Below are 15,305 nucleotides of genomic sequence, written 5' to 3'. Positions count from 1 at the left end.
AGTTCACCCTATTCACCGCCGGACGTTCGATGACCTGTGACTCCCGCCTTAAAGGGAGGGCACTCAAGAAGGGCCGTCGATTCCCCGACACCGAACGCCAAGTTCCCCGACACCTCTCGACGATCCGTGGCTCCCGCCTGAAAGGGAGGCACTCAAGAAGGATCGGTCGGTGCATCGTCGGAGAACTCTACTCCACCAGGTACATTGGGGGGGTAAAACCTTAATAGGAAGAAGTAAGACTATCGAACATTATATGGACTGGGCTTGTGCTATATATCTTTATTTACAGGTTGCCCAGGTGGGGGGATCTCCACACAGAACTGCGCCTAGAGGTAGGGGCCAATGTTCTGCCTATTGTTTCAACCATCTTGCGTTCCTTCCTATCTCTATTGCTGGTTTACTCGTTATTGATCTGTGTGACATTTTAACCGTACAGTTGATGCACTTTAATGAGATTTGATAACATTAGTGGCACCACTCTAGACGTGTATATATTTATCATTATTGACTTCCAAGTACAAAGTGCGTTATTGTGATCGTGTACATACCTTTGAATATTAATTATATAAAGACTGTGTTTTCAGTAATACAGTGTGTGGACATTCCTTTGTGGGGGTTCGGGGACTACACTGTGCTTAAGAACCAGCCCGCATCACCTCCTGAGAAGCTAGGCCTTGATTGCTCGTCCATTGCTACCTTATAGAGAATCTTGGCTGGGGTCTTCTGTGCCTCTCCTCTACCATATAGGGAGCTGAAGTACAGACACCCCCTACCGGTCTTTACAATGTGACGCAATGCTAATCTTCACAATTCTGTCTATATGTGATGCAATGCTAATCTTCACAATTCTGTGTAGTTATGTCGTGAGCTAAGCTTTACAGTTCTATCTAGAGGTGAAGTAATGCTAATCTTCAGAATTCTGTCTAGATGTGATGCAATGCTAATCTTCACAATTCTGTCTAGGTATGACGCAAGCTAAGCTTTACAGTTCTATCTAGATGTGAGGCAATGTTAATCTTCACAATTCTGTCTAGATGTTATGCAAGCCGACCTTCACAATTCTGTCTAGATATGACCCAAGCTAGTATTACAATTATGTCTGGATGTGACGCAATGCTAGTCTTCACTATTCTGTCTATATGTCACGCAATGTTAATATTCCCAATTTTGTCCAGATATGATGCAAGCTAAGCTTTACAGTTCTATCTAGATGTGACACAATGCTAATCTTCAGAATTCTGTCTAGATTTGATGCAATGCTGATCTTCACAATTCTGTCTAGATGTGATATGATATGTTATTTATAACACTCTTAATACCCAGAGGTTTCTAAGCGCGGACCCGGGGATTGAACCTGTGTTGCTCCGTGTTGTCTTGCTTCCAAGGCGAGCATGTTGCCCTTGAGCTATCCTCCCGAGACATGACGTGAGCTAAGCTTACAATTCTATCTAGATATGATGTTAATCTTCACAATTCTGTCTAGATGTGATGCAAGCTGACCTTCACAATTCTGTTTAGATGTGATGCAATGCTAGTCTTCACAATATTGTCTACATATGACGCAAGCCATTTTTACAATTCTGTCTAGATGTGATGCAATGCTGGTCTTCACGATTCTGTCTAGATATGATGCGAGCTAAGCTTTACAGTTCTATCTAGATATGACGCAATGCTAATTTTCAGAATTCTGTCTAGATGTGACACACTGTTAGTCTTCACAATTCTGTCTAGATATGATGCAAGCTAGTATTACATTTCTGTCTAGATGTGATGCAATGCTAGTCTTTACGATGCTGTCTAGATGTGACGCGATGTTAATCTTCACAATTCTGTCTAGATGCGACGCAGGCCAACATTCACAGTTCTATCTCAAAGTGACACAGCTCATATTCACAGTTCTATCTCAATGAGACAGAGGTCAATATCCACAGTTCTATCTCAAAGTGGCACTCCCCAGATGTGATTCAAGGCAATATCAACAATTCTCTCTGAGTGTAACGCAGGCCAAAACCCACAGTTCTGTCTCAAAGTGACAAAGGCAATATTCACAGTTCTAAATCAAAGTGACGCAGACTAGTATTCATAGTTCTATCTCAAAGTGACGCAGGCTAATATTCACAGTTCCATCTCAAAGTGACGCAGGCTGATATTCACAGTTCTATCTCAAAGTGACGCAGGCAAATATTCACAGTTCTATTTCAAAGTGACACAGGCCAATATTCACAATCCCCACTAGTTGTGAAGCTAGTTAGTATTAACAGCCTGGTGTGCTATGTTCTGAGTATAGGTAGAGTGGCAGGGCTTCCTGGAGTACAGTGATTGCTCTACTCCCCACCCAGGCCACATTGATAGTAAATATCCAAAGCTTGTAAAGCCAGCTCATATTCATCAGCACCGTCACCCTCTCCATCATTGCCTTCAATTACTTGAGGAGGTAGTTCTCTATAGACTCTGTGCCCTTCTGGGCCTAAAGAATGCAGAAGCAACTTTTTCTTTTTTATTGCTATGAAAGTTCCATTATCTATGGTGTCAATATAATTTTTACAGTACTTCCATTCTTCCCATGGAATGAAGGGTTCACCAACTGTGGCTAAACATGGTTGAGGGGGGTGGATAGTGATCCCCTGCATAGCTCACACTGGTGCTGGCAAGTTTACTAAACTGTGATGAGACTTTTATTTTCTCAATCTTGTTCAAAATTGGACATGCAGTGTACAGTTCTCAACTTATGTTGCTGGTAATATTACAAGATGTTACTTATTCACAAGGGATTATGTTGGCTTTACTGCTTAGATATGCAACAATATGACTTTCAGATCAGTTATGATGAACCTTGATCATTCAATCACTCTTGAATATTCACACTCATGAGTGGTAATAGAGGCTTCTCAGTGAAAAAAAAATCAAATGCAATGCTCAACGGAAATTGCACCACTAGAACGTGTGCTTTTAATGTTGGTGCCTTTATTGTAATATCCAACGTGGGTTACACCGTTGAATTCACACCTTTAATTGTGCTGCCGCGTACTTCAATGTTGCTACCTTTACTGTAATACCAAACACAGACTATGCCGTTGAATTTGCACCTTAAATTGTGCTGCTGCGTACATACTTTGTCCATGATAGTCAATGCCTGCACAAAGATGGCCGCTGCACGCAGGATCAAGCCGTAAGGTTCTTTACTCGAACCACCAGAAGAGCATATTGCGACTAATGAGCGTTAATGCACCCGGTGCTCACATGCTACACCGCTCCGCTTAAGCTTTCATGCACATCTACGCATTGGCAATTACCAAACAGCGTTATGTCTATGCCAGCGCACTTTCCACAGAAGCGCAGCTATGTACCAGCATTACTGAGGGCCTTGTTGACTCCGGTGGCTAGTTCCCCATCGAGGGACACGATTCGCATCCCATACTCATCGCCATTTGAAGAATAGAGATGACGCTTTGTATTGGAGCATTGATACGAGTTTATTTACAACATGATGTCCCAAGTATGTTATAACAGGCCACACAAAACAGATGCCACCCTTCTCTCTCCAACTATCTCCTGTAGAACCGTTCCACCACCTCCTAGATTCCACATTGTACATTTCCACATTCCACCTCACAGTTCTAACCTAATGCAATACCTAGATACTACAGCGTTTCAATATTTTGGCATTTTACTTGCATCGTGTAATTATATATAATTTTATAGCGTTTCATATAGATGGAACATTTAATAATTCTTTAATGTAATATAGATTGAAAATAAATTCAAACTTTACACATAATACAAATTACATACATTAATATCAAATCATACAAAACAAATCATCAACAAATGTGATATGCAGGGAGAATAAAAAGAAAAAACAAAATGAATGTAAAAAATATTTAAGTAAGCAGATAGGGAAAGAATAATATTAAAATATATATATGTTGTTATCTTTTCCCAAAGTTCTATACAATCCTAGCAGCACAAAGTAATAGAAAAACATCTTTCCAAACATCTGCTTATATCAGAGTCATGTAGAAAATAGAATTGGTAATAGACCTCTTCCCAGACAGTATGACATGTCTGTTCTTGACACCACCGTTCTCAAATAATTCAAATCAGGGAGCCCAAACTTACTTCAATCTGTTGCCAGACATTATACAGTGCAATAAACAAGTGCATATTGCAGGTGTTAGTGCAATAAAGCCAAAATGATGTTTCACATATGGTTAGAGGATTGTGTGCAAATTCACCAAGATATAATAAGATTGTATAATTTAATGTCTGACATTCAGTTAAAAGATGTTTGGCTGTCTCCAGGCATTCTGGGGATTTACACAGGCGACATATTTTTCCTGGCTCCCAAGTTGCTCAAAGTGGGCAGTTGTTCCAGTCTGAACAAGATGATAAAACGCCTGAGCCTTTTAGTAGGGCAGAGATACAGATATGCTTGGGGTTTCATAAAGGTATATAATCTGTATTTTACAAATTGGTAGGTCTTTAGACTGCTCAAATGTGAGAAATTCTCGAGCCAATCCCACAAGTCCACCTTTTTCCCAAGTGCATTTAGGACTTCCTTGGTGCTGGTTACCCCACTATACGTCCAGCCTATGTCTACGAAATGTTTGGTCATGGCTTTTAAAAGGGGTGAAGTGGTATGTTTTTTGATCACTTCCTGGTGGATCACGGACAATAGGGGATTGGTAGAGCAGCCAATCATCTTAAGATAAAACCCTGCCCTCCTTTTAAGTACCATAGCTTTCAGTGATGGAAGGTCCAGTTCAAGTCTAATCAGGGCCATCGGAACTCCCGGGGACAGACCCAGTATCCGGCGCCAACATTTGCCCTCCATCACTTGAAGCCACGCCAGATCGAATGAGAGAAGCGACTCAAGGCCATAAATGATCATGGGGGCAAACACTTGGATATATAAGTGTTGTGTCCCCCAGAGAGTGAAGCCACCCTGCTTATTAGTGAATGTGGATATTAATGCGGTGACTTGCGTATCCCTGGTTATGCGTCCCTGTCTGCAGTGAAGATAATCGCCATGGGACTCGATTTCCACTCCAAGATACCGGTAGGAGGGGGTGTAAAGTATGTGATTTTGATGCACCATCAGGTTCACTCGGGATGCTCTCTTCCTGGTGAATCTAATCACTTTGGTCTTATCTAGGTTAATGTTCAAGCCATTAATCCTAGCATAATCCCATAGGGTGGAAGCAGAGCGCTTGAGTCCACCTATGGTGTTATCAAATACGACCAAATCGTCCGCATACGCCAGGACTGCGCACGGTGCCTCACCAATTTTCGGAGGGCAATTGTCAACCTCAGCTAACACTGCAGGAATGTCATACACATACAGGTTGTAAATAAAGGGTGCTGTAACACATCCCTGTTTTACCCCCCTATTTTGGATCACCTTTCTGGTCATGCTGCCTTTGGGGTTTAATCTACGACGAGCGGAGGTGTTCTGATGCAAGAGTCTCAAATAGCATAAGAGACCTGAGGGGCATCCCATTGTTTCAAGCTTAACCCATAGTCTCGCTCTGGGGATAGAGTCGAAGGCAGCCTTGAAGTCAATGTAGAGGGCATACAGTGGGGGTTGCCCCTTGCTGAGCGCCCGTGTACGAAGTATATCCATCACCAGTAGATTGTGTGAGGTGGAGAAGTCCCGCCGAAAGCCACACTGAAATCTACTGAGTATCTGAGTATGTTAGTCTCTTCTACCCATTTCTGCACTTCACTTAGCAGTAATGAGGCAAAGACTTTTCCTGTGATGTCGAGCATAGACAGAAGCCTATAGATATTCGGGTCCGTGCGACTGCCCTTTTTAAAGACAGGAATGAGGATTGCTGTTTGCCAGGTTAGGGGAATTGTCCCCTGTGCTAAGATCTTTTTAAAGAGTAGGGATAATGAGTCGGCCCAGAATACAGGGTGGTTTTTGATTACTGCATTAGCCAGCCCGTTGGGGCCAGGGGCTCTAGAAGACTTGAGAGCAGTTATTTTGTTCAGGATGGCCACCGCTGAAACGTCAAAGGGCGGAAGGATAGGGGCCTTATTCAGGGATATACTTAAAGGCTCCATCTCCCCTGAATTACGGCCTAGTACGAATTTTACCCATACCTCCTCGCTAATAGGGTTGGCTAATGGGCCTTTGACCTTCTCTCTATTCTCATTTAGGAGTGACCAAATTCTGCGAGAATTCCTAGAGCAGATGGTCTGTACTAGCCTTGGATATGCATTATTCCTCTCTGCTCTTTTTATGCTCTTAATGCTAGCTCTATATCTGTTTTTAGCTTTTCTTACTTTCTAGCAGTAGATGATTCCCGGTAGACTCAAGATTTTAAGGCCCCGAATCTCCGCTCTCAGCCCTCTCTTGGCATCCCTAATTCCCTTATTATAGGGAGATTTAATGCCCTTAGTTCTTAACATATGCCCCATTTTAGCCGTGGCGTGTTTGCCTGAGAATCCCAGGATACAATCTTCTATGTCATTTGCAGTCATAAGATTGAAGTCAGGGAAACCATCTGCAGCGGCAGGTTTGAGAGCTTCAGTGGCCGCTCTTATATTCTTCTCAGACCAGGCTATTCTTGATCCTGTGCAATTGATTTTAATGCTACCAATATTCAATAGGGAAGAGGGAGGGATAGGAAGGCGGAGTGAACAGTGAAGCAACGCATGATCGCTCCATTTGTTAGTGGTCACACTCATATCAACAACTCTAGACTGCATCTTAGGGCACATAAATATGTAGTCCAGAGTGCTAAATGATGTTCCATTTGACCAAGTATGTTTCCTGGGCCGGTCTGCGGGAGTACGGCCATTAATCATCGTGAGGTCCCAAGAATCAAACAATTGGAGCCAGCCTAGTCCTTCAACCTCCCTTTTTCCATGGGTCATTAGACATATTGCACTGAGATTAGGATTAGTAGATATGAGTGCATCACCTGTCATGTGGCAATTAAAATCCCCCATAACAGCCACTACAACATTACCAGGCCTCAGCGACCAAGAGGACAGTAGATCCTGTATTGCCTCTTGTAATAGTTCTCTCACTACCGCTCCTGGAGGGTTATACAGATTAATAAGAAGAAACCTACATAAGCCACTTTCATCATGGTAATCAACCTCTACCACCATAAGATGGTCCCCAGCTTTGCTCTGAATATTACGTGATATCAGCGTGTTAACCACCCCTGTGAGTAAACCCACATATGGTTGACCCTTATTGCCCCGTTTAGCAGGTGATTGATATATAACAAAACCGTCTAGCAATAAAGGGTCCAGTGAATAAGTCTCTTGAAGACAAATACAGCTATGTTTGGACAATAGGTCTACAGAGCCCTCTGACCTCAAAAGATGGACAAAGCCTCGACAGTTCCAAATGAGTAATGAAAAACATCAATGGTTCTGTAGCGCTCCCGGGAGGGATTCCAGAAGTGACTTAAGAACGTGTTGTATTTCAACCAGGACGAGATTTTCCCCTGCCGCAGGCTTGAGACCATTCGATAAAGGGGCAGGAGTAACAGTGTCCTCTGATTCAGAGCAGAGATCATTCTCATACGGGTCCACATCAATATCGATGTCAACTGCCCTCAGTTCCTCTTTATATTTCCTAATCAGTCGCACAGTGACAAATGGAACATTTCGAAGCTCTGCATTAATGTGCATTATTATCCACTGATGGTAATTGATTCATTGCCCACAGAATGAAAAAGGGCAGGTTTTAAACTTGTCGCATGGCATTGTGCTATTCTGAAAACTAGCACATCGCACATGAACTATCAATCCGGCACGCAACTATTTGCCAGAAGTTAACATTATATGCATAGGAACTCCCACCATTAGGCAGCTGTTGCCATTGCATCCCTAACTTATCATACAATTGTCTAGATACTGCAATCTTACACTGAGGTACTTTCACCATATACCAGGTTTTCCAATTAGATTCTCATGCACTCACACCATTTGGCAGGTATTGTTATACTTTGTCTAAGTCTCAAACTACATGGCAACATGACTGCTTCACCTAATACCCTGCCTACTTCTCTGGTTTTCCCTAATAGTGCTTTGAAGTAGCTTCAATAAGCTCTTTGTAACCTAACTACTTAATATATCTGGGGACTGCCTTCTTTTTTCTCCACCATGTGACTCTTTCCATATATTTCACATCCATCTTCCTTTCTTAGCTAGAGCATTTGCAATGGCCTCGCTTTATACACCAACTGAAGAGAGCCATTGGCTTTTGACACACTTTCTATTGGGAGCAACATTGATGAAAAATAGGTTTAGATGCTTATGCGGCAGCAAAATATGGCTGCCACATGCAGGAGCGTGTCCTTCTTTTAGTCAAAGAACAAAAACATTAGGTAAAAAATGAATTCCTGGTTAAATTATTGTTGTATACGTTGTTTAATTTTAATTCAATAAAACGGTATTTAAATTGCAATGACTCCATGATTTTGGAGAGGGAGTGCAGTGGGGGATGTTCCAGTGTTTCGCTCTGGGTGCAATATTGTCTAGAAACCGCCCAGGTTCGGTGGCTTCACGTTAAACATGTTAGGAAAATGTAATTGGCAGGTACAAGGTTTCATTGTGGCGCTGAAGGGATGACGAATCAATAAGCCACAATATGGTGCATACTATGACAAGACTTCATAACGCCTTTGGACCCTCCGTAACATTAGTGTGGTGGCGCGAGAAAGAACACTTTAGATTTATAATCGGATATAAAGCGCCAACAATTATTCCCTCCAATAAATCACCTTCGCGAACATCCCGTTAATGTGCTATCTACAACGGAACCTTTCGCATACGGCTCGTGCAGCAGTCAGGAAGATCAATATAAACCAACCGGTTTACAGCAACCGCGTGGTATCATGGGTTGTGTAGTCTTTTCAGTGATTCGAACTTCGGAAATAAAGACTCAAGGAACTTCAACTCACACAAACCAACTGCACAGGACGCCATGTGGTTGCTAGGAGATGTCTGTTCTTCGGTCTATAGTTTGCTTCCCTTTCATGCCGAGGCCAGGGGGGTAGTGCACGGATGAACGCCGTACGGGGACCCAGGAGGAGAGCACAAAGGCTGGGGTATGCCCGAGGTGGGGCCCTATTAAAGTCCAGGTTATCATAATGATTAGAAGCTGGTGCATGCATTTAGCTTTACTATTCTTATTCAATTGATTACAGCTTGCAATATGCAAGCATTTTGTTATGTTTACAACACCATTTTGTCATACATGTGCCTTTGTGTTCTTTAGTGCAGAGGTCTGTGTACACGCCGTTCAGGTGTTATATTCAGTATCCTCTTATATGTATTGTACATCAATGGAATATCTTCGTCTAGGTAATCCGCAAGGTGCATTTGTGTGAAACAGATGTCACGTGGCGCTGTATCTAATGGGTGTGTATTTGAAGCATGAGTAGTGTCGCACTGTCGTTTTAGCGGAGATGGAAGAGGAGCAGAATACATGGTTAGGGAGGCGAGAGGAAAGGTGTAATCGGTAGAGGGAAGCTGGAGGCAACTCTCATTTGATGTTAAGTTGGTTGTATTGTTTTTAAAAATTATAGTGTGTTACAGTTAACACATTTTATAGTTACTCGTCACACTTTACAAAAATAAGCTATTACAACTTTACACAATTACAATAATTACAAATTATTTAACAATGTAATAACCTTAAGTAGGCATATGAATACAATTGCAGGAAATGTTTTAGCATCACTTAAATATGTCCATTTAGTCCTCTCGAACTAACTCACCTCGCACATTATTTCAAATTAAGCAGGCTTCTGGATGTGATTAGCTTTCCTTCCAAAATCATCCAAAAGTTGGCCATTGCTAATACGAGAGACAAACCCATTTGCGCATATCATTTGCAAGATAATCAGAACAAAATCCAGCAAATATGATCCAAAATGCATCACTGTCATTCTCAATAGTGATAAAAAAGAAACGTACTTGCGCATATCATTTAGCGATTGATGAATGTTTGTGTTCAGATATGCGCAAAACCAACTGCGGGAAAATGATGGTAACGTAGCTCAGGGGGTTAACCTTTAATGATAAAATGTGTGTTATTTCTAGGTCATAGGTTTGAGGCTTGCTAGTGCCGACAGGTTCGAGTTCTCCATAAATTACACAGAGGGGAGGTGCAAATAGCGTAATTTTCATCATTTGCACATCGGAGTGCAAAAGGGAGCCATACTTGCCTTTACACCTCCCTATTGCCCTGAACATTGATAATGATTTGTTTTTTCTATAGAACTTTCACTAAAGCGATGTACATAGAACATTTTACATACAGCTATTACCACCTAGCTGAATTTGGTACTCCTTCATCGACCTCGGAAGGATGAAAGGCTGAGTTGGCCGCGCTGTGATTTGAACCTGTGACCTGCAGATCACACACAGATTGCAGCAGCGAGCGCTTCACCTGTTGAGCTGCCTGTCATTTACGCATGGCAGGCAGTGTTTACAGTGGATACCTATGAGGGTTCATGTTCATGGGGGGGGGGCATAATGTAAGAAACACAAGTAAAATCCTTTGATATGGATTTTATGCATGTTTCTTATGTCACCCCCCATTTGTATTCATTTGTATGGCAGAGAGGAGGGGCAGAACGCAACTTCTCCACCATACAAATGCTCCGACATTTGTGCCAGCATGAATTCTCACGCCTGGGCAAATGCTAGAGATTCCTATGGGGTCTACCAGCTTTATGCAATAGCAGAAGGACCAAGGATGGATAGTGCAGGTGGGGGGACAGTATGGTTACAGATACATCATCACTGTCAGCTAACCAGAGCTGTGTTGTCCTCTTTTTAGGGGCCGTATGGGAAAGGACTACAATCTATCACACAGAAAAACACCCCATATACACAGCTTCCTTCCTTTCAGGGTATAAAGCTGTCTGACATCCGCCTGACACATACACAATCCACCCTTTCTCACTTCAGGTAGTCACACAAGGTCATTTCCAAAAAATATACATATTTTTAATGTCTATCACAATACATTTAAAACAATTATAAAAAGGACAACTGTTGTATTTGTCTCTACTCAACACCATTTCATCTTAGTCAATATGCTTTCTTGTATAAACACACATTTCTATGGTGTGCTTTTACCCAACTCTTGCAAATACCCACACATCAGTGATATATACAAGACAAAACGTTCCCCATTTCTAAGGAACCCAGTGTGTCAACACTCGACATGTGTTTCTGGAATCTATACAAATTTTTTCAAATACAGTTCAAACCAATTGTTTTTGTATTTTCATAGATTCTGTCTTCAGGACACATTTTCTTTTATGTCACGCATCCATTCTGTGCGTGTTGCATACTAAGAGCAAGGAATTTTCCCACAGATCTACAAAATTAAAACAAATAGACATACATATAAATATCTTGTGGACTTTGTGCAATACATCAACAAGGCAACGATGTCAAAAAACATGCTCTAACTTATCTTATTAAAAACCCCAAGGAATATATCCCTGAATATTTTATTTATCAGAGAACTCTCTTCAACGGACACTACTACGGATAGTTTGATGCCGCAGAAACGTGGGCTTGGATGTGAGCTCTCTTCTTGGTGAGGGCAGAGAGCCTTTGGAGCAGGTGGCAGGCCAGTTTCTCAGAAGGTGTACAAGATGCCAACCAATTACTCTGAGCCACTTTACACTTGCGTTTAAGGGTGACGAAATCCGAGTCATACCAGGAGTTGCACTTGATTTTTGGCTTCATGCGGATCCTCATAACAGGGGCAAGTAAATCGAGAGTATTAGAGATAGCAGAGTGGAGCGTGGAAAGGACTGTGTCTGGGTGTGTGTTAGACATAGGTGCGGGAAGGGGAGAGAAGGATGCAGCGAATGCCTCAGCTAACCCACGCTTCATGGGTCGAATGACTGAGAAGGTAGCTGGCAGTGTGGGGGTAGAGAGAGAGAGAGAGATGAGAGGAGAGGAGAAAGTGGTCACTCCAGGAGAGAGGAGTGGTGAGAGAGTTAGGGAGGGGGAGGTCTGAGGAGATCAGAGCATCAAGTGTGTGCCCGGCAGAATGAGTCAGGCCAGAGGGAAGAATAGAGGGAGAGAGGGAGTCGCAAAGGTCGCGGAAGAGTCCCGTGGCGGGACATGGAGCATCCAGGTGGATGTTGAAGTCTCCAAGGAATAGGAGTTGAGCGGTAGAGGCCAGTTGAGCATCCCTCTGATCTCCTACAGGATAGTCTGTATGTCGCTTTTGATGGATCCGAGCTCTGCTGAGTTGGAGGGGGGTTCCCCATCTCCCTTAGCCCCTGCCATCTCCCTAGCACTATGATATGAAATCGGGCGCCTCTCCAGCTCATAAGCACTCAGTCTTCTCCTCTAGTGCCCCCGGGGCCTGATCGCAAGTCAATGGGCCTAGTTCCAACTGTGGCTGCCAAACCCCTCAAGAGTTTCTATTGCTCACAATTTGACAGGTGTGGCCAGGCCTCCCATGTCTACTCCTGTGCCTCCGGGCTGTGTGCCAAGCTCCCCAGGGACAATTTGTGGCTGGTAACTCTGGCCGTCTCCCAGGACCTGTACCTTGATATGCTGGGGCCACAGCGGGAGCCCACCGTGTCAGGCGCCGGATCTCTCGAGTTCTGGGTCAGTTTCCTCTAATAGGTATCCCTCTTGCCCCAATTTTGTCTTGGGTGTGTGTTGCACCTCCAGTCCGTCTCTGTAGCCGTTTGCGTCGTCTTCTGGGCTCAGGATTCAAGTTCTTCCTTTGGACCAGGCCAAATCCCCTTTCTTGCCCCCTCACAGTAGGGCCTCACTGTGTCTAAGCCACACGTGGCCGTGTGTTTGATTTCCCCCTCCTTACAAGGAGATTTGGGGTGGGTCGGGGGGAGCGGCCACTTACTGTCTCAGGGGGAGCCCCTTATCTCTGCTGTATCCACATTCTGGTGTGTCTTCCCGAGGCCCCGGGGACTCTTTGCAGCCGCAGTGTCCCTGTGCATCCGGGCCATTCTCCAACTTGTCAGCTGCAGGGGCAGCTGTTCCCTGGATCTGGTGGCTGGGAGAGGACTCTCTGCTGCAGTCTGGTGTGGCTCCACAGTGTGTTTGGTGGTGTGCGTTTCCCAGGGTGACGCTGGAGCCGGCGACAATTCCTCGGGCTCTGCACCCCACTGCCACCTAGATGGTTGTTGCCTGCTGGTTTGTCCGTCGGCCCCTGGCCCCCCTGGCTGCTGTGCAGTTGATTCAGCAGTCAGTCTGCTGTGGCTGTGGCGATGTAGCCTGGTGTCCCGCCAGGAACGCGGGACCAGGCACTCGTCAGCCTTGTGTGATAGTGGCTCGACCTCCAGTTTTGTGCCTGCCGAAAGGGCGGGTTGGTATGGTGCGGGCCCGCCAAGGCCAGTCCCTGCGTCGATGTCTCCCCGGATTGCTGGCCACGAGATAGGCAGCACTTTTCATTCTTCAAAGCTACGGGAGTGCAACGACTTCCAGAGCTTGCGAAGTCGCTGTAGCAGGGTGACGCAGTTCCCAATATCTCCTCCATATACCAAGGCCGGGGACGGAGCTCGGCTCTCAGGCGGCCATCTTGCCTGCGCCCCCTGGTGGCCTCGTTCAAAAATGTATATTTTGAATTGCATGAATAACTAGGTGCAGAGAAATATTACAAAACATTTATGTTTTACAGTTAAAACATATGTCTACTCATCTATTAGTCAAATTTTTACACCCTAAAAATAATTTTCATCTCAACTTTAAAATATAAAGAGTAACATACTCCCACTTCAAAATCTTATCTGGAGCAGTGACCGGAGGTAATACCCTAATTTATTTGGAAGTAGTACTTCCATGCGTATGCTGGAGATGTTTTTCCCCTTGTCGGTTTACTAGCTCATAATGAGGAGGCCATAACAAACTGACAATACTCTTCCTTTCTGTTTTTACAGTTCTCTCCAAATGTGAAATGAGGCCCTAAGTCTGAACCACAAAAGAATAGGTTTCAAGGCGAAGGTGGACCAGACCCTCAATCAGAGCCGAAAGAGAAAATGATGATAGGTTATAGGCCAAGCAAACAAACGGTATTTGTTATGAGGTCACTGTTTTTTCCGGGTCCCTGAGAAACCATGACGAACATGAGAAAGAATGGGTGTTAGGTAGACCAGGATTTTGGAGTCCCTGGAGTCCATTCTGTATACTGAGTCGGCATGGGCCCGGGGTTAAATTCCCTCACTACTTCACTACCCTTGATAGATCCCCGCCCTCCCTCAGACATAAACTGAAAAAGTTGCTTTTCCTTTTTGGGATCTTTAGTCCCTAAAGGGAGGTTGTGGCCACAAGCTGGCATCCTCGCCTGCCTTGTTTCCTCAGCTCTGGAGCCAGTTAAATGGTTCTATAACATCAAGAGTGGTCAGAGAACAGAATACAGCCAAAACATCAAGGCTTACAGGAAGTTAGTGAGTAAATCGTAGGAGCCCATAGTCGGAAGCCAAGAAAAATAAAATAAAGATGCCCCAAAACTGATATCTCAAAATGTAAACTGGGGTCTGACCAGCAGAAGCCAGGCTACAAATACAACAGAAAATAAAACTTTGAGGAAACGCTGCTCTGGAGAAACTTGTTGTGGCTCATAAAGTTATATATACTATCCTCTTCTGGTACTCCTAGATGACATGTGGACGTTTCACGTGCACAAATGTTGCACCTTGGATGCTAATTTGTTTTTTTGGGAAACTTTTGCTGTCCTCTGATTACAAACCAGTTTGTGTGTGTGTGTTTTTTGGAGCATCCCTTCTCCTCTTTCGTCAAGGCACGGATCAAAGTCCACCAGAATAATTGTTCCATTAATCTGCTCCAAACATATATTAGGGGCTAGATGCCCTGATAAACAGCCTGGGGTTGAGAGTAATTTCCTGAGTTGCGTTCTAAGAGAATGAGAACGTGTCAGCGAATACAGCACAACACACAGAGAGGTCACTTTCCGTTGATGGGAATGAACGTCTTGCATAAAAAACAACGGAAACATTGAAAAAAGACATGATGCTTGATGGTCTGTTTTTTCCACTCCATAGTTTCCTCACCCACTATACATATCTACACCCAGAAGATCTCTCCATCCAAAGAAGCATTAGACCCAGTGCTAAATGAGGGGTAAACATCTACCATAAGAAACAAAAGTACTTACTTCCTTTAATTCAAAAAAATTGTATTGCAAGTAATTTCGGACTCCATACAGTAATTGTTTTAATTTTTGTTTGTGGTATTTAGTGGTGTTCGGAAGGAAAGAGTGCAAAAGGAGGCGTGGCCTGGAGCACCAGCGATGTGGCTGCTCCCTTAATGGCCTCTGT

At 43.8% G+C, this 15,305-nt stretch overlaps 1 protein-coding gene across 2 annotated transcripts in view; it reads left to right on the top strand.

Annotated features, from left to right (window-relative positions):
- The first annotated feature begins 8,930 nt into the window (after positions 1-8,930).
- IFTAP (intraflagellar transport associated protein) overlaps positions 8,931-15,305 on the top strand; it is an 898,282-nt gene continuing 891,907 nt past the window's right edge. The window contains exon 1 of one of the 2 annotated variants that reach the window (XM_069623345.1): positions 8,931-9,085. In XM_069623345.1, the coding sequence (XP_069479446.1) occupies positions 9,077-9,085 (9 nt within the window). In that variant the 5' untranslated portion in view covers positions 8,931-9,076. The remainder of the gene's footprint in view (positions 9,086-15,305) is intronic. The other variant, XM_069623346.1, reaches the window with a different exon arrangement.

The sequence above is a fragment of the Ambystoma mexicanum genome, chromosome 11, assembly GCF_040938575.1.
Source record: "Ambystoma mexicanum isolate Mex_15411 chromosome 11, UKY_AmexF1_1, whole genome shotgun sequence".
Taxonomy (NCBI): domain Eukaryota; kingdom Metazoa; phylum Chordata; class Amphibia; order Caudata; family Ambystomatidae; genus Ambystoma; species Ambystoma mexicanum.
This window is presented reverse-complemented; position numbering and strand designations above follow the sequence as displayed.